The sequence below is a fragment of the Aethalodelphis obliquidens genome, unplaced genomic scaffold, assembly GCF_003676395.1.
Source record: "Aethalodelphis obliquidens isolate GAN/ISIS:26980383/991018 unplaced genomic scaffold, ASM367639v1 scaffold7, whole genome shotgun sequence".
Classification (NCBI taxonomy): domain Eukaryota; kingdom Metazoa; phylum Chordata; class Mammalia; order Artiodactyla; family Delphinidae; genus Aethalodelphis; species Aethalodelphis obliquidens.
In genome coordinates, this window is record NW_020837951.1 from 36,119,925 (window position 1) to 36,145,551 (window position 25,627).

A 25,627-nucleotide genomic window follows, 5' to 3' on the forward strand; every position below is an offset into this window, starting at 1 on the left:
TCAGACGTAACTACTTTCCTTAGTTGCTGTGTAATTTTATTACAGATCAATAAACAACATACAGTAATGTTTTACATATTTTAAAAAATGGCCCTTTTTTATCTAACTTTTTAGAATTTTCTGTTTTCCTCTAATGTTATGTTTTTGAGGTTTATCAGTATTGACACATTTAGACATAGTCCATTTGTTTTCATTGCTGCCTAGGATTCCACTGTGTAAAGAAGCTAGTTTTATCTTGTTTTACATTGCACTTTATGCAACTTAAATCCTCCTATCATAGTTTAAGTCCATTATGTCACATTTATTCATTCCATACTGATCATGGAGACTTTGGTTACAGTTCTTAGTATAAAAATAGATCCTTGGGGGGCTCCCCTGGTGGCGCAGTGGTTGAGAGTCCGCCTGCCAATGCAGGGGACACGGGTTCGTGCCCCGGTCCAGGAGGATCCCACATGCCGCGGAGCGGCTGGGCCCGTGAGCCATGGCTGCTGAGCCTGCGCGTCCCGAGCCTGTGCTCCGCAACGGGAGAGGCCACAGCGGTGAGAGGCCCGCGTACCACAAAAAAAAAAAAAAAAAATGGATCCTTGGGCATGACATTTTAATGGTTTTTTTTTTGTTTTTTGGGGGGGGATCTTCCCAGACCGGGACACGAACGCGCGTCCCCTGCATCGGCAGGCGGACTCTCAACCACTGCGCCACCAGGGAAGCCCAGGCATGACATTTTATACAGAACAAATAATAATGTATACTAGGCGGAGAAAGAAAATTTGTTAATTTTGTTCCTGGTGCTTCTGTTTGGGAAAGTGAACTGGTAAAGATCTATTATGTGGCCAGGTGTCATGTACTAGATTGTAAGTTCCTAAAAATCAGAGGTGAGGTCTTTCTCAGCTCTGTCTCTCAGTTTTTGTTTTGTTTTGTTTTGTTTTTTGGCCATGCCATGTGGCATGTGGGATCTTGGTTCCCCAAGCAGGGATCAAACCCCCGCCGCCTGCATTGGAAGCGTGGAGTCTTAACCACTGGACTGCCAGGGAAGTCCCTCTCAGTTTTCTTTACAGTGCTCTGCACAGAGTCAGTTCTCAATAAGCGTTTGTGACATTGGTCATTTTTACTTCCAGGGCTCTCATAACCCTACATATATTTGAAAAGTTGATGGCCAGCAATTTTCAAAATTGCACTTTTAGGTTTGATATTTCTAATGCCTTTTAACTTTCCCATTTTACCACTTAATTCAGAAACATAATTAAGAGCAGTTAAAAAACAAGGTATGCAACAACAGTGTAGTATAAGTTACTAATTGCATGATACACACTCTATGTATTTATAAAATATATTTGTATTTATATGTGTGAAGAACTGTGTATTTATTTGTATACGCATAGTTTATCTGCAGAAGGATAGATAAGAAACTAGTAATTCTAAGCATTCAGGGAGAAGAACTACATGTCTGGGAACACAGATGAGAAGACGTTTTGCTCTATAGCCTCCTGTGCCTTTTCAGTTTTAAACCATGTGAATGTACTACCTAATTAAAAAAAAGTTAAATAAAATTTTTTTTTTTTCTTTTTGCTGTACGCGGGCCTCTCACTGTTGTGGCCTCTCCCGTTATGGAGCACAGGCTCCGGATGTGCAGGCCCAGTGGCCATGGCTCATGGGCCCAGCCGCTCTGTGGCACGTGGGATCCTCTCGGACTGGGGCACGAACGCGCGTCCCCTGCATCGGCAGGCGGACTCTCAACCACTGCACCCCCAGGGAAGCCCAAGAATTCTCCTCTTAACAAAGGATTTTTACCATTATTATTTTTTTTCTAAGATTTAACTTTATTCCTTAAAAAAGTTTTGGCCTTAGTAACATTGTTTTATTTTTCATAGTTTGTGTATATGGCTACCTTACTTTCAGTTTTGGTATAATAACCTTTGAGTTACTTGGTAAATACTAAACATTTTAGAATTGCCCAATGGAAAGTTTACTATTCTCTTAAAATAAATACAAATTTATCAACCATGAATGATTTGCTTTGCCTCACCCAGCAAATTAAATATCACCAACAATTTATTCAGATCACATTTAATGATGAGTGGGAAAAGATTTATGTACAAGAACACTTAGGACAACTGTTTTTGGAAAAATATTTTTGTCTCTTTGGTTAGGTAGTGCTTAGATCTCACAAATACAACTCACTTGACAGAATGCTCGCTTCACTACCTTACAAATGCTTTCCATTGGGTGGAATTAGCTCTTACTGGAGATTATAAATTCTGAATGGGCCTAATGATGGGCAATTTGTGTGATTATAGAAGTTCTAGCCTACGAGAGATGAGATATCAACAGCAGAAGGCTACTGACGAGATTTCCACTGAGTTTCAGAGTCTGCCCTGATTGAAAAGGCAGCTTCCCTTTTATTGGCATCCTTACTAAAGCTTCTCTGGATTCCTGATTGCAAATTCTAAATATTGATACACTTCCAGAGACATAAGCATTGAGATCAGTCCGTGAAGTGAAATTTTACATTGATATAAGGAAGTTTTAAAAGCTCCTTGAAACATAGCTCTTATCCCTTGCCCCTGGTTTTTACTTTTTGAAAGGAGGGTATAGAATTGTGGGGGGATGGGTGGGAAAAGGAGTTGAGCAATAGTATATGTGTATATTATGGGACCACAGTGCTCAGAGGGAGGCAGCCACGAAGAGGGGTGGAGTAAGGAGGAACTGAGGTTTACGCGAAGGCTTTCCAGAAGAGATGACACTTAGCCTGAGTTTTAAAGGATGAGGAAGAATCCAGGCAAGAGGGAAAGGAAGTTTTAGGTAGAGGAGCTTGCATCTACAAAGGCACAGAGATATGGAGACCCACTGGTTGAACTGCAGGCACTTTGGCATGGCTTTGGTTCAGAGTGAGGATAGTTGTAAGGGGACAAATGGTTGGAAGGATGAACTAGGTCCAGATCAGCAATTTGCAATTTATCCATAGGTGGTATATCCTGTTTAGCAATGTAATCAGATTTATAAACTTTGGAAAGATCACCCTGAAAGTTTTTGGGAGGCAGGGCAAGACTAGAGACAGGCAAACCACTTTGACAGCTGTTAGAATAGCTCTGACCTAAGATCAGGGATTGGACTAGGGGATGTTCTGGTGGGTGGGGATGGAGAGGAGATTGATTTGAAAGATATTCATTCCGGAGGTTGAACTGACAGGACTGAGGAGGTACAGGGTGAGGAGCAGAGAAGACAAGGATGTCAAGGCATTTGGATGAATGGAAGTTCATAACAGAGTTAGAGAATAAGGAAGGAGGAACAGGTTTGGAAAAGAAAGTGAGTTCAGTTTGGGACAGTGACTTTGACATGCCTATGGGACCGGAGATAGCTGGTAGATATTTGGAGTTGTCAAGTGTGTAGGTACTGGCTATGGATGCTAATGAGGCCTTGAAGGTAGGGGTTTTTGTTTCATCTTACTCATCTTTTCCTTAGCACTAATCACAGTGCTTTGTATATAGTGTGTAGCATGAGGGTGAATAGCTCACATTGCTTATAGGATGTGATCTTGAATGTTGGGGAAGTAATTTCCTCTCTTAAGACTTGTGTTTTTCTCTTTCTGTAAGTGGGGGAGTTGAACTAGATCAGTGGTTCTCAACCAAACTTTCGCTCTAATCTTGTATGTTGGGATCAGTTGTGAGGAATGGCAAGTAATTTTTAGTTAATAATAAAGAGCTGATGTTTGCTTGCCTTTTAAATGAGAGTTGATTTATATTAAACTCTTTTTAAATTGCATTCCAGCATGCTTTCTTAAGAGAAAAGGGTGGAGTCATAGTTGGTCTGCTGGAATTTCATAACTTGATATACCAGTGGGTGTGTCACACAGAAGCGGGGTGGAAAAGTTAAGAATCACTATACTAAATGGTGCTTAAGGACTTAAGATGGCAAAATTTTACGTTTATATCTAGGACCTATCATTCTGATTATAAAGAATTTTTATTTTTTGTGTCTATAATGTCTTTTTTAAATTTATTTTTTACTGAAGTATAGTTGAACTACAATGTTGTATTAATTACTGCTGTACAGCAAAGTGACTCATTTATACATATATATACATTGTTTTTCATATTCTTTTGCATTATGGTTTATCATAGGATACTAATTTTTATTTTTGCAACTTCAGGAACTCTATTTTAAGAACCTCTCAAAAAGAAAACAAGTCATGGAGAAGAAGGAGAATAACCGAAAGCTTCGGGTCTGTGTTGCTACTTGCAACCGTGCTGATTATTCTAAACTCGCCCCAATCATGTTTGGCATTAAAATGGAACCTGAGTTCTTTGAACTTGACGTGGTGGTACTTGGCTCTCACCTGATAGATGACTATGGGTAAGATGAAAGCATTTTCTTATGATATTCTTCATTGCAACACGATGTACCGGTGAGAACTTTGGTCTTGGAGCTGTGTGGACCCGGCTTCAAATCCCAATTCTACCACTTAGGTTTTAGGTAGCCTTGGAGAAGTTGCCTAGCATCTCTGAGCCTCAGGTTCCTCAGTTATAAAATGGAGTGAAAACTTGTGTTGTAGGTTATTGTGAAGAATGGAGATAGTGACATAAAGTATCTATACAGGGATGCTGCCTGTTAGATGGTTGGTAAATTATAGCTATTATTATTATTACTTTTATTTGGTATTACATCCGGAAATGCCATTTATAAATATATGTTGTGTGACTATAACGTGATTCTATGTAATCTGTTTTGTGAGTTCTAATGCTAATCCTATATTAAAAATGCATATAACGTAGTAGATATGGAACAAGATTTTAAAAATCTACTTGATCCACAAGATAAAGTAGAATTTTATAATACCGTTACCATTAATTCTTACTTCGGTGACATTAGGTTTGTTATTGATCACACTCTAAATATGAAAAACGAAACTTGGGAAATCTTTGAGGGAGCAGGTGTATAAACCAAAGGTGAACATTTTGTTACATGTAATAAAGTGGCATTTAGTACACCCTTGTGGCATGAAAACATTAATGCAGCCTCCAAAGTATTGAATATGAAAGAAGCTTGTGTTAAGGTAAAATTGTCTTTTTAAATGTCCTTTAACAATAAGATAATAACAGCAAAAACAAATAAAAACCTGCCCCCCAAAACCAGTTTAGCAATTTGCTCTAAGAAAATACTTTTAAAGACAAGAGAAGAAACTTATGGAGAGCTCAAAAGTTCACAGATTTTTAAAATGTGAAATGAATTCTGGCTGTCTAAGAAAATCCACTTGGGTTTTCTTACATTATTGAACAGAGATAGGACAAAGTAAAGGAGAAATTTTAGCTAGAGCCTGAGGGGAAAGTCTAAGTGTGTTCTTTTACTTCTGTGAGAAAAGTTTGGCAGAAGACTAGTCGGGGAGAGGCTTTCAAGGAGATTGTGGTAGGTTTCTTATCTGCCTACCACAGTAATTAAGCGGGGAAGGTAGTATTTGTCAGGTGAGACTGCTGAAATGGAAACTTGACTAGTACTTAATGGAAATGTATGTCTACAGTGCATTCTAGCACAAGAAATTGGTTGCTTCTGGGGAGAAGAACTGGATAACTGGTAAAACAGAAGTGAGAAGTAGCCTTTTCACTGTACAAGCTTTTGTATCTTGAGTTTTGTTTTATTTATCTATTTATTTGTTTATTTATGGCTGTGTTGGGTCTTCGTTGCTGCATGCGGGGCTTCTCTAGTTGCAGCGAGCAGGGGCTACTCTTTGTTGTGGTGTGCGGGCTTCTCATTGCGGTGGTTTCTCTTGTTCCGGAGCACGGGCTCTAGGCACGCAGGCTTCAGTAGTTGTGGCACGCGAGCTCAGTAGTTGTGGCTCATGGGCTCTAGAGCACAGGCTCAGTAGTTGTGGTGCACGGGCTTAGTTGCTGTGGCATGTCCATTCTAAATGTCATAGTTTGCATCTACTAACCCCTAACTCCCAGTTCATCCCTCTCCCTCCCCCCCCACCCCCTAGGCAACCACAAATCTGTTCTCTGTTTGTGAGTCTGTTTTTGTCTTGTAGATAGATTCATTTGTGCCATATTTAATTTAATTTAATTTAATTTATTTGGCCACACCATGCGGCTTGTGGGATCTTAGTTCCCCGACCAGAGATTGAACCTGGGCCGTGGCAGTGAAAGTGCCAAGTCCTAACCACTGGACCACCCGGGAGTTCCCTGAATTATCTATTTTTTCTTGATTCAGTTTTGGTGGGCTGTATGTTTCTAGAAAGTTGTCCATTTCTTCTAGGTGGTCAAATTTGTTGGCAAATAATTTTTCATAGTGTTCTCTTATGGTTTTTTGTATTTCTGTGGTATCATTTGAGATTTCTCCTTTTTCCTTTCTTATTTTGTTTATTTGGGTTCTCTCTCTTTTTTTCTTGGTGAGCCTGGCCAGAGGTTTGTCAATGTTGTTTACCCTTTCAAAGAACCAACTCTTGGTTGTATTGATTTTTTTCTATTTTTTAATCTCTATTTTATTTATTTCCTCTCTGATCTTTATTATTTCCTTCCTTCTGCTGACTTTAGGTTTTGTTTGTTCTTCTTTTTCTAATACTTTTAGGTGGTAGGTTAGGTTGTTTATTTGAGGTTTTTCTTGTTTTTTTGAGGAAGGCCTGTATTGCTATAAACTTCCCTCTAAGAACTGCTTTTGCTGCATCCCGTAGATTTTGTATGGTTGTGCATTCATTGTCATTTGTCTCACGGTATTTTTAAATTTCTGTTTTGATTTCCTTACTGACTCATTGGTTTTTTAGTAGCATGTTGTTTAGTCTCCATGTAATTGTTTTTTTCTCATTTCTTTTCCTGTGGTTGATTTCTAGTTTCATGCCTTTGTAGTCAGAGAAGATGCTTGAAATAACTTCTATACTTTTAAATTTGTTGAGGTGAGTTGTTTTTTGTTTTTTTAAAATATTTATTTATTTATTTTTGACTGTGTTGGGTCTTTGCGGCCGCACCAAGGCTTTCTCCACTTGCAGTGAGCGGGGGCTACTATTTGCTGTGGTGCGTGGGCTTCTCATTGCAGTGGCTTCTCTTGTTGTGGAGCACAGGCTCTAGGGGTGTGGGCTGCAGTAGCTGTGGCATGGGGGCTCAGTAGTTGTGGCTCATGGGCTCTAGAGTGCAGGCTCAGTAGCTGTGGCACATGGGCTTAGTTGCTCCACGGCATGTGGGAATCTTCCTGGACTAGGGCTTGAACCCATGTCCCTTGCATTGACAGGCGGATTCGTAACCACTGCGCCACCAGGGAAGTCCCGAGGTGAGTTTTGTGCCCTAGTATGTGGTCAGTCCTAGAGAGTGTTCCATGTGCACTTGAAAAGAATGTGTATTCTGGGTTTTTTGGATGTAAAAACTGTCCTGAAAATATCAGTTAAGTCAAACTTGTTCTATTGTATCATTTAGGATCTCTGTTGCCTTATTGATTTTCTGTGTAGAAGATCTGTGCATTGATGTGAGTGGGGTGTTAAAGGCTCCTACTATAGGGCTTCCCTGGTGGTGCAGTGGTTGAGAGTCCGCCTGCCGATGCAGGGGACACGGGTTCATGCCCCGGTCCGGGAAGATCCCACGTGCCGCGGAGTGGCTGGGCCCATGAGCCATGGCCGCTGAGCCTGCGTGTCTGGAGCCTGTGCTCTGCAACGGGAGGGGCCACAACAGTGAGAGGCCCACGTATCGCAAAAAAAAACCCAAAAGTCTCCTACTATTATTGTATTCTCATCAATGTCTTCCTTTATGTCTGTTAATATTTGTTTTAAGTATTTGGGTGCTCCTATGTTAGGTACACATATGTTGACAAGTGTAAAATCCTCTTCTTGTATTGATCCTTTTATCATTATATAGTGTCCTTCTTTATCTTTCTTGATGGCCTTTGTTTTAAAGTCTGTTTTGTCTGATATGAGTATTGCAACTCCTGTTTTCTTGTCATTTCTGTTTGCATGAAACATCTTTTTCCATCCCCTCACTTTCAATCGATGTGTGTCCTTTGCCCTAAGGTGGGTCTCTTGTAGGCAGTGTATTGTTGGCCCTTGATTTTTAATCCAGTCTGCCACTCTGTGTCTTTCAATTGGAGCACTCAGCCCATTGACATTTAAGGTAATTATTCATACATATGTATTTATTGCCATTTTAAACCTTGTTTTCCAGTTGATTCTATGTTTCTTCTTTGTTCCTTTCTTTTTCCTTTAGTGGTTTGATGATTTCCTTTTCTTTTATGCTTGTGTTTTCTTCTTTTTGGTTTTGTGAATCTGTTTTATGTTTGTGATTTGTGGTTGCCCTGTTTTTCAAGTATGTTAACCCCTTCCTATATTTGCTTGCTTTAGACTGATAGTCATATAGGATCAGACACATTCTTAAAAAAAAAAAGCAATCTACATTTTCTTACTCTCCTTCCCCACATTTTGTGATTTTGATTTCCTTTTTTCCAACTTCACGTTTATCCTTTTGCCGTTCCTTGTGTTTATCGTCACTTTCACAAATAGGCTTTTTAAAAAAAATCTGTATATTGGCTTAAGTGATTTACTTTCCTACTGTGATTTCCTCCTTCCTATATCTTCTTGCTTCTTTTCTATTTAGAGAAGACCTCTCAATATTCCTTTTAGGATAGGTTTAGTATTGCTGTATTCTTTTAGTTTTTGCTTGTCTGAGAAATTCTTTATTTCTCCTCCTAAATGATAATCTTGCTGGGTAGAGTATTCTAGGTTGCAGATTTTTCCCTTTCAAGACTTTGAATGTACTTTGCCACTCCCTACTGGCCTGCAGTGTTTCTGTAGATAAACTAGCTGATAGCTTTATGAGGGTTCCCTTGTAATTAACTCTGTTTTTCTCTTGCTGCCTTTAGAATCCTCTCTCTAACTTTTGCCATTTTGTTTTGTTTTGTTTTGTTTTTTGTTTTGCGGTACGGGCCTCTCACTGTTGTGGTCTCTCCCGTCGTGGAGCACAGGTTCCGGACGCACAGGCTCAGCGGCCATGGCTCACGGGCCCAGCCACTCTGCGGCATGTGGGATCCTCCCGGACCGGGGCACGAACCCGTGTCCCCTGCATCGGCAGGCGGACTCTCAACCACTGCACCACCAGGGAAGCCCCAACTTTTGCCATTTTTATTATGATATGTCTTGGTGTAGCTCTGTTTGGGTTCATCTTGTTTGGGACCCTCTGTGCTTCCTATATCTGGATATCTGTTTCCTTCTTTAGGTTTGGGAAGTTTTCAGCCATAATTTCTTCAAATACATTTTCAATCCCCTTTTCTCTTTCTTCTTCTTCTGGAATTCCTATTATACATAGATTGGCATGCTGTATATTATCCCATAGGTCTCTTATATTGCTTTCTTCGTTTTTTTGTTGTTGTTGGCTTTCTGTCTGCTGTTTTGATTGGGTAATTTCCATTATTCTATCTTCCAAATCACTTACTCTTTCTTCTGCATTATTCATCCTGCTATTCTTTGCTTTTAGCTTAGCTTTCATCTCGGCAAATGAACTTTCTAATTTTTCTGGGCTCCACCTTATAGTTTTTAGTTCCTTTTTACAGTACTCTGCATTTCTGTGATAGCCTTTCTTAATTCCTTCAGTATTTTCATTACCTCCTTTTTGAACTTGGTGTCTGTTAGACTGAAGAGGTCTGTTTCATTGTTTGTTCTTTCAGGGGAATACTCTTGGTCTTTTAACTGGGAGTGCTTTCTCTCCTTCTTCATTTTGCTTATATTTCTTTTACTCTGTGAGTTTAGGTGGAAAATTATCTACCCTGGTCTTGGAGGGCTATTTATATGTGGCAGCGTCCCTGCATAGCTTGTGTGGATTTAATTTTTTTTTGGTGTGAGGGCTGTTTTTAGTTTGGATGCTTGCCATCTCTTTCCTCAGCATGTGCTCACTGTTATCCCCTTGATAGGGGGTGTGCAGGTGTACGGCCCGTGTGCGCTCCTGGGAAGGTGGGGGCAGCGGGTGGCACCTGGTTGAGGGATTCTTGGCAGCAGTGGCAGCAGGCCACGCACGCTCCCAGGAAGGTGGGGGCAGTGACCAGCGCCTGCTCACAGGACCCTCAGCGGCAGCAGCGGTCTGTGCCTGCTTCTAGAGTCCGAGATGGTAGTGGAGGCTCTCGCCTACCCCTGGGGCTCATGTAGGCAGTGCCCTGCCGCTGGCTAGTGTGTGAGCAGAGAAAGAAGCTCCTATGGCGGTCCCGCCCGTCTCCTTGTGTGCCACCCAGCAATGGCACCCTGCCTCTCTGGCGGGCCCAGGCCTTCTCCCATACGACACCCTAGTCCCCTCAGGCTGTCTCCACGCAGCCAACCCCAGTCCTCTCCCCGTGGAGTGACCTCTGAAGCCTGAGCCTCAGCTCCCAGCCCCCACCCGGCCCAGCGGACCAGCGTCTCAGGCTGGGGAGTGTCGGGCAGCAGCACTGACATTCGGTGCAGTTCTCTCTCCCTTCTACCCTCCACAGGCCGGTTGCTGCGCTCTCTTCTGAGGCTCTGAAGTTCCCCCTCCCATCCCGGCTGATCTCCCCACCAGTGAGGGGACTTCCAGTGTGTGGAAACCTTTCCTTTTTTTACTGGTCCTTCCCAGCGGCGCAGGTCCCATCCTGATTCCTTTCTCTCTTTATTTTTCTTTTTTCTTTTGTCCTCCCCAATTACATGGAGATTTTCTTGCCCTTTTGGAAGTCTGAGGTCTTCTGCCAGCATTCAGTAGATGTTTTGTGAGAATCGTTCCACATGTAGATATATTTTGATTTAAACATTTTGATATGTATTTTCTGTAATATCTTCCATAAGATGTTACGGAAAAACCCGAATGAACTTTTTGGCCAATCCCATATTTGTGGAGAAGGTGAACTCCACATCCTACTCCTCCAGTTTGATCCGATCTCAGCACATTTTTTTAAGAGGCTAGGGATGTTTCTAAACATCCTACAGTTCATGGGTCAGCCCTCCACGACAAAGAATCTGTCTGGCCTAAAATGTCAATACTGCTGACATTGAGAGACCTTGCTCTATGGTATTTCCCCCACAGAAACATGAAGAAAATGATGGGAACAATGTTGTATTTTGGTCTGAAAGGTTGGCTTAATCATTAGCTAAGTGACTTGCTCTCCTATTAAGGTTAATGTCAAATAGGTGGGATTCAAATTCATGCTTAGCAAAATTGCACATGACTTCATGACTCCATGACTTGGTATTTCAGGAATGCTTGAGAATTTTAAAGTCATGCATGCAAAAATCTGCTGTACTTTCTTTTCTGTGTGTGTAAGTAAATAACCTTCTTTCTCTCTCTTCTTTCTCTCTCTCAACACACAGTATTTAACACAGATAGAGTGCCCTGCACTGTATGCTCAACTGGTGCTCATTGCATTGTGAAGACTTTCCCAGACCAACTAGTTTCTCATTTAGAGAGGGTTAAAAATGACTGTCGTAGACTCAGAAGGATTAATATTCTAATAACTAAAGGAAGTTGTGCTGGATAGAAAGTGAAAATAAAAACAAATTAAGGTGAAAAACTTAGAATAAGACTGTCAAACATGCTAATTAATTGTGGAGGTGGGAGTATCTTCTCTGGAGGAATTGAGTAATTTTTAAGTCTAGTTGACTCTAACAGAATAAGTATCTTCAGCACAATTATGTATAACTTTGGTATCTCAAGACAGCAGATAGTTGGCACTCTTTATGCAGCTGTCTGAGCATTTTTCTGCAGGAAGAGACATGGTAGGGGGACCATCCCAAATGTAAAAGCTGAGGAGAAAACTTAAATCCCTCAAGGATCAGATTCCTTCTGCTATTGGAGAGGTGAAGTTTGAGAACTGCTAATCATATTTCTTTATACTTTTAATATGCAACAGCACAAAGAAAAATAATCAGAAAACAACAACCGATAGATCATTCAACTGATTTTCATCTAAGAATGATGCTTCCAAATTAGAGACAAGGTTATTTAAGAGGAGGAGGAGAGATACTATCAGTAAAGATTAATGAGAAGATTGGTTGTGGTGGTGTGGGTACCATGACAGCCCCTACTGCTGTGAAGAGGTTCAGTTTGGGGACTTAAGACAAATGCACTGGATCAAGTCTAATTTCATTTAGAGATTATATCGGTGGCCTAGTTTTGTTACAGTCCCATAGTTTTTGAAAATGTTCAAGTTTGGCAGCAGTTCAGACTAAATACTTAAAACATGTTTGTTTAATACATGTTTAATACAGAACTTAGTTTAAAAATAAACTCAATATTTCAGTTTAATTCAGGGCTTAGCAAATTCTTCAAGTATATTTGGTGTTATGGGACATAGTGTTTTGTTTTTTGAGATGCTATTTCAAGGGAATTCTGATTCTGGTTCCTGATTCAAACAGTTAGGTATGAACATTCTGTAGGCGGGACAGTCTCAGAATTAAAGCTATGTTGCAATCTTAGAAGAAATACTGGCCAGAGGTTTCCAAATTTGGTAAAAAAACAAACGAAAAAACATCGATGTACAGATCCAGAAAGGTCAACAACCCCTAACAGATAAATACTAAGAAAACTACCTGTAGACAAAATCATAGTCAATTTGCTGAAAACAAGAAAATCTTGAAAGCAACAAGACAAAAATTACATTTCTTACAGGGGAACAATGATATGAATGATAACTAACTAACTCACTGTCTGACAGTGGAGGCCAGAAGACAGTGGAGCATCTTTAATGTGCTCAAAGGGGGAAAAATAACTCCTGTTAACCCAGAATTTTTTATCTGTGAAAATATCTTTCAAAAATAAAGTTGAAGAGAAAAGCTAAGCAAATTATCACCATCAGGTATATACTACAAAAAAATGCTAAGGCAGATTCTTCAAACTGAAGAGAAATGATACCTGTTGGGAACTTAGATCTACAGAAAGGAGTGACTAGAAATGGTAAAGTACATGCATATATATAAAAGAAAGAATGTCTTTAAAAAATAGACCTAATTTTTTAGAACAGTTTTAGCTCTAACAGCAAAATTGAGCAGAAGGTACAGAAGTTTCCCGTATACCTCTCTTCCCCTATACATGCATAGCATCCCCATTATCAACATCCCCTACCACACTTCAGTGGTACGTTTTTTACAATTGATGAACTTCCACTGACACACTGTTATCACCCAAAGTCCATAGTTTACATTAGGATTCAGCTTGGTGGTGTAAGTTCTCTGGGTTTGGACAAATGTATAATGGCATGTATCTACCATTATAGTATCACACAGAGTCATTTCACTGCCCCCCAAGTCTTCTCCTCTACCTATTCATCCCTCCCCCCCAACAGTCTCCTGGCAATCAGTGATGTTTTCACCATTTCCATAGATTTTTGCCTTTTCCAGAATGTCATATAGTTGGAATCACATATTATGTAGCCTCTTCAGATTTGCTTCTTTCATTTAGTAATACGCATTTAAGTTTCCTTCATGTATTTTCATAGCTTGATAGTCATTTCTTTTTTCACTGAATGATATTCCATTGTGTGGATGTATGATAGTTTATTTCTCCATTCCCTTACTGAAGGATATTTTGGTTGCTTCCAAGTTTTGGCAATTATGAATAAAGCTGCTATAAACATTCATTTTGCAGATTTTTGTGTGACATAAGTTTTCCGCTCGTTTAGGTAAACGAAGGAGCATGATTGCTAGATCGTATGGTAAGAGCATGTTTACTTTTGCAATAAACTGCCAAACTGTCTTCCAAAGTGGCTGTATCATTTTGTATTCCCCGCAACAGTGAATGAGAGTTCCTGTTGCTCCACATCCTTGCCAGCATTTAGTGTTGTCAGTGTTCTGGATTTTGGCCATTCTAATAGGTGTGTAGCAGTATCTCGTTTTAATTTGCATTTCCTTGATGACATATAATGTGGAGTATCTTTTCATATGCTTATTTGCTATCCTTATATCATCTTTGGTGAGGTGTATGTTAAGGTCTTAGGCCATTTTTATTTATTTTTAAGTAAATTTATTTTTTTTCATTTTTGGCTGTGTTGGGTCTTCTTCGCTGTGCGCGGGCTTTCTCTAGTTGCGGCGAGCGGGAGCTACTCTTCATTGTGGTGCGCGGGCTTCTCATAGCAGTGGCTTCTCTTGTTACAGAGCATGGGCTCTAGTATGGGCTTCAGTAGTTGTGGCGCGCAGGCTCTAGAGCGCAGGCTCAGTAGTTGTGGCGCACAGGCTTCATTGCTCCGCAGCACATGGGATCTCCCCGGACCAGGGCTCGAACCCATGTCCCCTGCATTGGCAGGCAGATTCTTTTTTTTAAAGTGAAATGTGATTTATTTCAATGTTTTTTTAAATTTATTTTTTAATTTTTGGCTGTGTTGGGTCTTTGTTTCTGTGTGAGGGCTTTCTCTAGTTGTGGTGAGCGGGGGCCACTCTTCATTGCGGTGCGTGGGCCTCTCACTATCGTGGCCATTTTTGTTGCGGAGCACAGGCTCCAGACGCGCAGGCTCAGTAGTTGTGGCTCACGAGCCTAGTTGCTCTGTGGCATGTGGGATCTTCCCAGACCGGGGCTCGAACCCATGTCCCCTGCATTGCCAGGCAGATTCTCAACCACTGCGCCACCAGGGAAGCCCGGCAGGCGGATTCTTAACCACTGTGCCACCGGGGAAGCCCTTTAGCCCATTTTTATTTTTATTTTTATTTATTTATTTATTTTTGCAATACGCGGGCCTCTCCCTGCTGTGGCCTCTCCCGTTGCGGAGCACAGGCTCCGGACGTGCAGGCTCAGTGGCCTTGGCTCATGGGCCCAGCCACTTCGCGGCATGTGGGATCTTCCCGGACCGGAGCGCGAACCCGCGTCCCCTGCATCAGCAGGCGGACTCTTAACCACTGTGCCACCAGGGAAGCCCCTTTAGCCCATTTTTAAATCGGGTTTTTTATTGTTGAGTTTTAAGCTTAGGGGTCAAACAAGAAATCCTAAGGGAAATTAGAAAATGTTTTGAATTGGATAATAAATATTGCAGTATATCAGACTTCCCTGGTGGTGCAGTGGTTAAGAATCCACCTGCCAATGCAGGGGACATGGGTTCGAGCCCTGGTCGGAGAAGATCCCATGTGCCACAGAGCAACTAAGCCTGTGTGTCACAACTACTGATCCTGCGCTCTAGAGCCCATGAGCCACAACTACTGAAGTCCGTGCACTGAGAGCCCATGCTCCGCGACAAGAGAAGCCACTGCAGTGAGAAGCCTGCGCACTGCAATGAAGAGTAGCCCCTGCTCACTGCAACTAGAGAAAGCCCGTGCAAAGCAACGAAGACCCAATGCAGTCAAAAATAAATAAATAAATTTAAATTAAAAACAAATATTACAGTATTTCAAAATTTGTGGGTATAGATTAAGCAGTGCTTATGGGGAAATTTATAGCTTTAAATACTTACGTGAAAAAAGAGAAATTTAGAGTCAAGGATCCATTTCCACTTTAACAAACAGGAAAAAGAAAATTAAGCCCAAAGTAAGTAGAAGGGAGGAACGGTAGAGTGGAAATCAATGAAATGTAAGAGTAGATTAAACAGTAGAGAAAATTAATCGAGGCAAAAGTTATTTCTTTAAAATAATAAAATTGACAAGCTCCTGCAGAACAAGAAAAAGGGAACACAGTATTTACCAATATAGGATAACAAAGAGGATATCATCTTGATGTTACAGCCATTAAAAGAATAAAAGGAGAATATTAGGCCAGTAAATTTGACAGTCAATTTAGATGAAATGGACAAACTCCTTGAAAAACACCACTTACCAAAATTGACAGAAAAAAATAGAAAATCTCGATAGCTCTATATTAAAGAAATTGAATTCATTATCAAACACTTCCTATAAAAATAACTTCCTACCAAGTTGGCTGCACTTTTGAATTCTATCAAACTTTTAAGATCCTATATAAACTTTTTCAGAAAATAGAGGAGCCATGGGACTTCCTAGATTATTTAATAAGGTCAGCATAATCCTGATATCAAAACCTGAGAAAGACATTATAAGAAAATTCAGATCAGTATCCCTCATGAATTAGACATAAAAATTTTAAACAAAAAATTAGCAAATCATATCCAGCGATATACAAAAACAGATAATATGTCATGACCAAGTGGGTTTATCTCAGGAATTCAAGATTGATTTAACATTTGAAAATCAATTCGTGTGATTCACGTATTAACAGAGTAAAGTGGGAAATCAAATGGTACAGATGAACCAGTTTGCAAGGCAGAAATAGAGACACAGATGTAGAGAACAAACTTATGGACACCAAGGGGGGAAAGTGGGGGTGGGATGAATTGGGATATTGGGATTGACATATATACACTAATATGTATAAAATAGATAACTAATGAGAACCTGCTCTATAGCACAGGAAACTCCACTTCACTGTACAGTAGAAACTAACACAACATTGTAAAACAACTATACCCCAATTAAGAAAAAAGGCGGTGGGTGGGGGGACCAACACATTCATCTCAATAGATATTAAAAAAGCATTTGACAAAATTCAACAACTAGTTATGGTAAAACCTTTAGCAAACTTGGAATAGAAAGGAAATTCCTCAGTCTGATAAAGACCACCTGTGAAAAACCTATAGCTAACATAAAATTTGTGCTTTTCTCCAAAGATTGGTAACAAGGTAAGGACATCCACTTTCACCCTTCTCTGTGTACTGCATGTAACAGCCAGTGCAATGAAACGAGATATAAATAAAGGCACAAGATTGTCTTTATTTACAGATGACATCATAGCTTTTGTAGGAAAATCCAAAGGAATCTATAAAATGACTACTAAGGCATCAGTATGATGTATGTAAAGAATCCTTCATGATCTGAGAAAATATAGTGTTAAATGGATTAACTAGATTACAGAATTGTACTATGATGTGTTCTCAACCATGTTGAAATACTATGCATAAAATGGCTAGAAAGAAATCAAAATGGTAATACTGATATTGCCGAGTGGTAGGTTTATGCATGATAATTTTCTGTGTTTTCCAATTTTTAAACAATAAATGTATATTTAGAAAAAAAAGTCAGATCTTTTAAAATCTAGTCATAACAGGCAGGAAACTTTAAGGCATTGAGAATTGCTGTTGTTACTGAAGCATGAAACAGACCTGAAACTGCATTTCACAGCCAATTTAAAAACGTACATTTTCACCCCAGTCAGAATTATGCTGCATTAATGGTAACATACAAAGAGAATTCAGGAGATAATTTCCATCATTCAGAAATTTATATATAGTGACATGTCAGGTATCCTGGTTCCATACTATTTTTTTAATGAGCTCTGCTTTTATAAGTAATTTTTTTCTATTAAGTAGCATATTTCTTTTTAAAAATTTATATATATTTTAAAAAAGAAAGAAATAGTTGTGACCACTGTAAAATTTACTCTCTCTTTTCCTGATAAAAACATTCTCCCTCCAATATTTCTCCCTCCAGGTGCTCACTGAAGGGGGCACAAGTGAGACCTCCCAGGTGCGGGATGTGTTGATCTGGGTGGTGGCTAGAGGGGTGTTTGTGTAGAAAAATTAATTAAGTGATCCGTATATTTATGGTCTGTGCTTTTATTTTTGTGTGTAAGTTACACTTCAGTTCATTTATTTTAACAAGGAAATTTTGTGAAACATTTCTCCCTTCAGGGTTAATGTTGATGTTTTTATAGCCCTATACTTAAGAACATGCTCTCACATTGTTATTTCTCTCCTGCTTTAGAAACACATATCGCATGATTGAACAAGATGACTTTGACATTAACACCAGACTACACACAATTGTCAGAGGGGAAGATGAGGCAGCCATGGTGGAGTCAGTGGGCCTGGCCCTTGTGAAGCTACCAGATGTTCTTAACCGCCTGAAGCCTGATATCATGATTGTTCATGGAGACAGGTTTGATGCCCTGGCTCTGGCTACGTCTGCTGCCTTGATGAACATCCGAATCCTTCACATTGAAGGGGGGGAAGTCAGTGGGACCATTGACGACTCTATCAGACACGCTATAACGAAACTGGCTCATTATCATGTGTGCTGCACCCGAAGTGCAGAGCAACACCTGATATCCATGTGTGAGGACCATGATCGCATCTTGTTGGCAGGCTGCCCTTCCTATGACAAACTTCTCTCCGCCAAGAACAAAGACTACATGAGCATCATTCGGATGTGGTTAGGTACGTATCAGACTTCATTCAGTCTAATGGTTGCTTTTGTCCGAAAGTTTGGGTATGCTTCTGTCCTTTGGAAACTACTGTGGGTAGAATGTTCCATTAGCAATCAGAAGGCCAAGGTTTTTAGTTCATAGATCTCGCCCTATGGTATGACTTCACCTCTCTGAGACTCACCTTTTCTATAAAATAGACTTAATGGATTGAATTTTTTAAATCTGTGCTATTTTTATACAATGGAATGCTTTTAATCCATTAAATATAACGTTATAGGTGAATATTAGTTACAGGGACCGATCCTGATATATCAAAAAGGAAAAAAAAGCAAGCTATAAAATTATACGTATAATGATACATTTTTATAAAAACAGTAACGTAGAAAGGTCGGTAAGTATGTGCACCAAGTCATTTATAATATTCACTTCTGGTTAGTAGAATTAAGGTTTTTTTTTTCCTTTATTTTGCTTTTTAGCTCAATGAAACAAATTGTTATTTTTAATTTTAATGCCTTTCTTATGGGCTTGTTGGAATACTCAGATGAGATAATGGATGTTGAAAGCAGTTATAAGGGATTATGATTATTATTAAAAAGCAGAAGTCATAGTTGTACCATTAGAGATTGTTACCTCTGTAAGTAAGCCTTAAGGTCTGAAATCTTCAATGATCAATGATCTAGATTCCTGGAAATTATTTTTGCTACTCAGAGGCAAAGAAAATAGGTTTACACACAATGTCTATTAGTTAATTTATAGTGAGAGTACTATTTAGAGGGCCAATCAGGACTAATCGTCTATTTAGGTATTTAGGACTTTCCTCTGTGAAGAGGTAGATCTGTTGAATAATGAAGTTAATAGTAAATTAATTTGGTGATTGTGTAATCAAAGTGATTGTGTATATTTTAAATCCAGATCACATTAGAACAGGAAATAAATTGGGTTTTTCTACTATATAAGTTAATCCATTCTATATATTTCTTATCCTTGGACAGATTCATAGCTATCAGGGAACCTGTCAAGATAATGCTGATGGAACAGGCTTCTGTCTCTTCAATCTCCCCTTTCTGCATGCTTCTAAGTAAACATTCTTGCATTCTGTTCTGATTATAGTGTTAGCTCACTATGTCTTCTGAAAAACTTTGTATTTCTGAAAAACTTGTAATGAATAGAAAATAACCCTTATAAAGCAGAATACAGCAAAATTGTACTTGTAGGGCTTAAGGTTCTCTTTGGAACCTTTTAAGCAGTTTGTGAAAAGAAGAATGACGATTCTAGCAAAAACTAGATTTTTTTTTTTAAACCAGTGGGGGGGGAAAAAGACATTGAGCCAAAGCCACCTGTCCCTGGCAATAATACCTTTTGTGCAAAGCCTGTACCTGCTTCTCAACCTGCAATTTCTGACGTTATCCTTCTGCTTATAAGAAAAATAGTATTGGGTAAGCCACTCAGAACATGCAGCTTTGTAACCAGAACATTAATAAATAACAGTCCTAATAAAAATATTAGCAAAGTTAAAAAGACATGTTACATTCCTAATACTGAAAGAAATACCACAGTAAATATAGAACTTTTTGACCCAAAACCAAGTAATGGTACCGTAATGGAAACGGTTGTGTGGAAGGGCTGAAGCTGCTGAGTTATGGAGACAAAGGCAGATAAATGTCAGAAGTCATACATCGAGGACCAGGTGCAGGCTTTGCACAAAATGTATTATTGCCAGGGATGGGTAGCTCCAGCTCATCGCTCTGTGTTTTCTTTTTCACTGTTCCTTTTTACTACTTTGAACAAAAATTTAGTAATTATATCCCCACCCCACCCCCAGTTTAGAACATGATATGGGACCAGTCATTTTTTAAAATAAAATTTTGGAGCCTGTAGTCTTTTAAATCAAATACTACTGAAGATTCTTAGTAAAAAATTTCTGTTACCATTAAATCATAAAAAGTAACTGCTGGGCTTCCCTGGTGGCACAGTGGTTGAGAGTCCGCCTGCCGATGCAGGGGACACGGGTTTGTGCCCCGGTCCGGGAAGATCCCACATGCCGCGGAGCAGCTGGGCCCGTGAGCCATGGCCGCTGAGCCTGCGCGTCTGGAGCCTGTGCTCCGCAGCGAGAGAGGCCACAACAGTGAGAGGCCCATGTACCACACAAAAAAAAAAAATTAATAAATTTAAAAGAGTAACTGCTACTGATTGAATTTGGATTAATGATAAACATAATTCATGATAAAGTTGATCATTAAAATTAATATCACAAATAAATATATCCTTTCATTAAAAATAAGTGAGTAGGGGGCTTCCCTGGTGGCGCAGTGGTTGAGAGTCCGCCTGCCGATGCAGGGGACACAGGTTCGTGCCCCGTTCCGGGAAGGTCGCACATGCCGCGGAACGGCTGGGCCCGTGAGCCATGGCCGCTGAGCCTGTGCGTCCGGAGCCTGTGCTCTGCAACGGGAGAGGCCACAACAGTGAGAGGCCCACGTACCGCAACAAAAAAAAAAAGAGTAGAAGAAAACAACAAAACAAACAAAAAAATAAGTGAGTAGAGCTCATCTTCAGTTTTATAGGATAATATAGGCCCTGTTGCAGAATTCTTTGTGTTATTTGGCATGGCACTGTCCACCCAAATCTTTTACACTTTACATTTTTGCTGAGGAACTGTCCTTGGGATCCCAGCCTGGGGATGAGTGAAGCCTTTCTAGGCCTTTGAACAGAGTTAGAAACACTGTTTTGTTGAATCTGGTGGGCGATAGTGGGGAAATGCCTATGCATTATACGAAATTTATTTCATGCTCAATCAATCTCTAAATGCCCTGATTTGCAACACATTATTACTCATTAATATTGCTGATAATTCATTAGAAACACTAGTTAGAAATTGGGAAGAGTCACATTTTTCTAACGCTTTGAAATATTGTGAATTTTAAGACAATGAAGTCTAGTGTCTACTATTTAAAATTATATATTTTGTTTGTGGTAGCAAGCACCTTTGTAAAACGTTAAGTTCCGTGAAGAATCCTTGGACTTGTTGCTGTAAGTTCTTATCCTTTGATCCGAATTTGGATGCCCTGCTTAGAATGTGACAAATTGTTTTTTCCTCAGAATTTTAAAACATAGACTTTGGGGTCTTGCTTTTTAGAATTTGCTTCTTCCTCCTTTAAGATTCTTAACTAATGAAGCAATGTGGTTTGATTTTTCTTTAAACAGGTGATGATGTAAAATCTAAAGATTACATTGTTGCACTACAGCACCCTGTGACCACGGACATTAAGCATTCCCTAAAAATGTTCGAACTAACATTGGATGCACTTATCTCATTTAACAAGCGGACCCTAGTTCTGTTTCCAAATATTGATGCAGGTAATTTAACTTGAAAATGAAAGTATGCCACCTACCTTTCCAGTTTTATGTTTCTATTATGTCTTCTTTTGACCGACCTTCCTATCTTGCTCATCTTATCATTGAAGGCCATTCTATTCTGAAATGCATTCTGATTTTCAAAGGATCACCGATTTTGCAGTAGATTGAGGAGTTTGTGATATTATTCAGTCTAGTAGAAACTTAATAGGAAAGAAATAAATACTTAAAAAAAATCTCAAATCTCCATTCTAGTTTCATGTTTAGTCTCTTCCCTCCATTTTCCATCAATGAGAAAATGCAATAGCCAAAACCTTTTTTTTTTTTAGATTCCATATATATGTGTTAGCATATGGTATTTGTTTTTCTCTTTCTGACTCACTTCACTCTGTATGACAGACTCTAGGGAGGGAGACACAAGAGGGAGGGGATAATGGGGATATATGTATATGTATAGCTGATTTGTTATAAAGCAGAAACTAACACACCATTGTAAAGCAATTATACTCCAATAAAGATGTTAAAAAAAAATGCAATAGCCAAGAGATATAAACCTTAGAAGCTGAAAGAGTGTCTCTAGGAAAGTAATGATCCTACTGACTGCAGTAAAATAGCCATTATTTTTATTTCTTGTTCTCTTATTTATGTTAGCTATACCTTAATTTAATCTTGAGCTTAAGCAATTTAGATCTCTAGCTCCCAACCAGTTGATCCTTAAGCCTAACCTGATTGATCACCTACTGGTGGGTGGAACCAGTGCTAGTAAGACCTTAGGTTAATGGTAGGGATATATAAATGGGAAATGCCAGAGCAGGGCCTGATACTGAGGGATTTTCAGATACTGGTTATTATTAGCTGATACCACTCATTGCTGAGCTCTTAGGCATTTTTTGGTAAAGGAGGCAGGATCCCTTCTCTGCAGTGCCAAGATGTCACCATCTTACACTGAAAGAATCCTTCCCTTAGTGTGTCTTGAATAATCTTTTCCGTTAGGGGGAACAAAGTAGGGTGTTAGTAGGAAAAAAACTTTAAGACCCCCCAACCCAGATTTCATCCAGGTTATGTATCAATATTTCAAAAACCTTAATATTTATTCTTTTCTAATCCCTTACATTTTTGCATAAATATTTATAATGTAATTATATCTGTTCTTCAGTATTCATTGTCAGTGATATTCTGTTTGTAATATACCTTCCTTATTGTATATACTTTAGAATTTGAGATTTTTTACCCCTATGAAAGGAAAGGGTCCCAGGAATGCCTAAATCATGTCTGCCACTCGCCTCTCCTTTTCACAGGGTTTTTGATAAAATATACACAAGGAACAAGAGGGAAATAAGAATCAAGGCATCACTTTCTCATTATCTGACTTAGTGCCCCATTCCCTAATGTAGGCTTTTCTGGAAAACAGGTTTAGTGCCTTTTGTATAGGGCCAAAGAGAAGCCTTCAGTTGAACCCAAATCTGAACCTTGGAATAGTAGCAGCTTCTGGCGTGCCCTGCACTACACGAGTTCTAGGTAATGACTGGCATGTTCTGGCAGGAGAGAAGTGGCCGGGCCTGCTCTAAGGAGTTAGCCCCTGAGTCTGTTGCCTGCCTTGCCATGGAGAAAGTTAAAAGGAGAACACATGCATGCCCAGCTTCTGTTAAATTCGCGGCTCCTGCACACCAGTGGACACAGTGTGGTCGTCGTCCTGCCTTGTAACTGATCAGATTAGCCTCCTTGCCCGCCTTGGTCACAGCCACTAGCAAAGGGTGAGTAGAGAGGCAAGCAGAGGGACACTGAATATCATCTCCCCCTCATACATCTGTAACTTTTCAAAACAAAGTCATGCATGTAAAGTAAAATATCAGCCACAGTATCAGAATCTGTATTTGCTTAGAGCTTGTTTAGTCCACGTAAGTGGGAGCGCTTGCTGTCCCACTGAGCTGTCGTTACTGTAGATGTGAGCATAGCTGAGGCAGAGGCCCTCGATCAGCTTGGTACGTGGAGCCCGAGACCTTTCCATTTAGGAACTCCTGGCTTAAGAGATAGAGACTGTTGGACTGTCTTGAGCCTCTTAATTGGTAAGGTAAGAGCTTTTACTGGGGTGTTAGTATTTGCTTTGTGGAGTGCTGTTTGAAGAGACCCACTGCTGCTGTTTAAAGTTTCTAGACGAGTTGAAACACAGGGCTGACCAGATGTTTTGGATGTTCATCATTCATGAAAAGATCAGTAATTAAAAGGACTGTTTCCCTAATAACTGTTATGAGTTTTTATGAGAGATATTTCTTTAAGTGGGGCTATACTTGCCGATGAAAATTGTTCCTTTATCTCGTAAACCATTTAACAGTTGGTTCTTTTCATTTTCACAGGGAGCAAAGAAATGGTTCGAGTGATGCGGAAGAAGGGCATTGAGCATCATCCCAATTTTCGTGCAGTTAAACATGTCCCATTTGACCAGTTTATACAGCTGGTTGCCCATGCTGGTTGTATGATTGGGAACAGCAGCTGTGGGGTACGAGAGGTTGGAGCTTTTGGAACACCTGTGATCAACCTAGGAACACGTCAGATTGGAAGAGAAACAGGTATTTACCTTTGCTTATATTTCAACTGACTAAGCTTAATACATTTGTATGAGTTATTATAAAGTATGCACGTATCGGTGCCGGCATATGTGTTTATCAGTAAGTGAGTGAATGAGGTTAATGACCAATTGTAGCCTGAAACCTATAGGTAGCACACACTGATTACCAAATTTTTTATTGTCTTTGTAATATCAGAGCTAAGAGTTTCTTAGTTAATTATGGTCTTTGATGGCTGTGTTTAAGAGAGAATGTGGTTGAATGTGTTATATGAATGCCAGTCTTTCGTTTTCCTGTGCCCAGTAAAATGAAGAAGGGAATCAACAATAATTCTTACACTTTTGGTTTGAGTAGTGGGGGTGTTCTTTCCTGATACGGAGTACCCTGAGGACGGAATAATTTGGGAGTGGGTAGAATTAAGAGTTCTCTAATGGCCATGTTAAGTTTGAGATGCCTATTAGATATGAGTGGAGATGGCAGGTTGGCAGCTATGTTGTTCCAGGGAGAGTTGAAGTTGAAGATACAGATTTGAGAGTGATGGCGTATAGATGGTGTTTAGTTAGGATATCAGTTCAGCTGCTGTAACAGAGAGACCCAAAATAAGAGTGCCTCAAATAAGTTAGATTTTCTTTGTTTCTCACTGTAAGTCATCAGAGACTTAGCCTCCATCTATCTTCTTGATGGTTGCTCCATCTCTTGCTGCCAAGTGCACATTTTAGCCACTGGGAAAGGAGGAGAGGGGAAGATGTCCTTCCCTCTAAAAGCACAACTTGGAAGTTGCAAGTATTTCTTCATACATCCTATCAGAATGTCGTCACATGGCCACATCCAGCTGCAAGGGTAGCTGAAGAATACATATACCCTTTAGCTGGGTGATTAGATGCCAAGCTAAAAATTCTGCTACTGTACAAAGGATATTGAGGATAATGACACACTGTGCCAGAAATGGTATTTAAAACCAAGGGATGAAATGAGATTACCCAGGGGGAACATGTAAATAGGGAAGAGAATGGAGCCTAGGACCAAACTCTGGAGCCCTTCTGATGAGGAGGGAAGGGCCAGGAGGGAAGACTGAAAAGGAACTGCCAGAAAACCGGGAGTGTGATATTATTAAAGCCCAGAAAAGAAAGGGTTTCAAGGAGATGGTGTTGAATGATGCTGAGAGTTCAAATAAGATGTGAACATTGGATTTGGTACCAGGGTCTTCTATCAAAAGCAGTCTGTCCTGGGACTTCCCTGGTGGCGCAGTGGTTAAGAATCCACCTGCCAAGGCAGGGGACACGGGTTCGATCCCTGGTCCAGGAAGATCCCACATGCCGCAGAGCAACTAAGCCCATGCACCACAACTACTGAGCCTGTGCTCTAGAGCCCGCGAGCCACAACTACTGAGCCTGCATGCAACAACTGCTGAAGTCTGCACGCCTAGAGCCTGTGCTCCACAACAAGAGAAGCCACCGCAATGAGAAGCCTGCGCACCGCAACGAAGAGCAGCCCCCGCTCACCTCAACTAGAGAAAGCCTGCCTGCAGCAACAAAGACCCAATGCAGCCAAAAATAAATAAATTTATTTAAAAAAAAGATTTCTCTTAAAAAAAAAAGGCAGTCTGTCCTTTCTGCCACCACACTT

General features: G+C 40.0%; 1 protein-coding gene and 1 non-coding gene across 4 annotated transcripts in view; one reads left to right on the plus strand and one right to left on the minus strand.

Annotated features, from left to right (window-relative positions):
• The window catches only part of GNE (glucosamine (UDP-N-acetyl)-2-epimerase/N-acetylmannosamine kinase), a 40,610-nt gene that overhangs the window by 1,928 nt on the left and 13,055 nt on the right, over positions 1-25,627 (plus strand). For 2 of the 3 annotated variants that reach the window (XM_027105516.1, XM_027105515.1), the window contains exons 2-5: positions 4,148-4,350; positions 17,645-18,096; positions 21,288-21,440; positions 23,792-24,004. In XM_027105516.1, the coding sequence (XP_026961317.1) occupies positions 4,187-4,350; positions 17,645-18,096; positions 21,288-21,440; positions 23,792-24,004 (982 nt within the window). In that variant the 5' untranslated portion in view covers positions 4,148-4,186. Of the gene's footprint in view, positions 1-4,147; positions 4,351-10,706; positions 12,849-13,572; positions 13,606-17,644; positions 18,097-21,287; positions 21,441-23,791; positions 24,005-25,627 lie in introns of those variants that run through there. The other variant, XM_027105517.1, reaches the window with a different exon arrangement.
• TRNAE-UUC (transfer RNA glutamic acid (anticodon UUC)) lies at positions 6,094-6,165 on the minus strand. The gene has a single exon. It is a non-coding gene; the product is annotated as a tRNA-Glu (tRNA).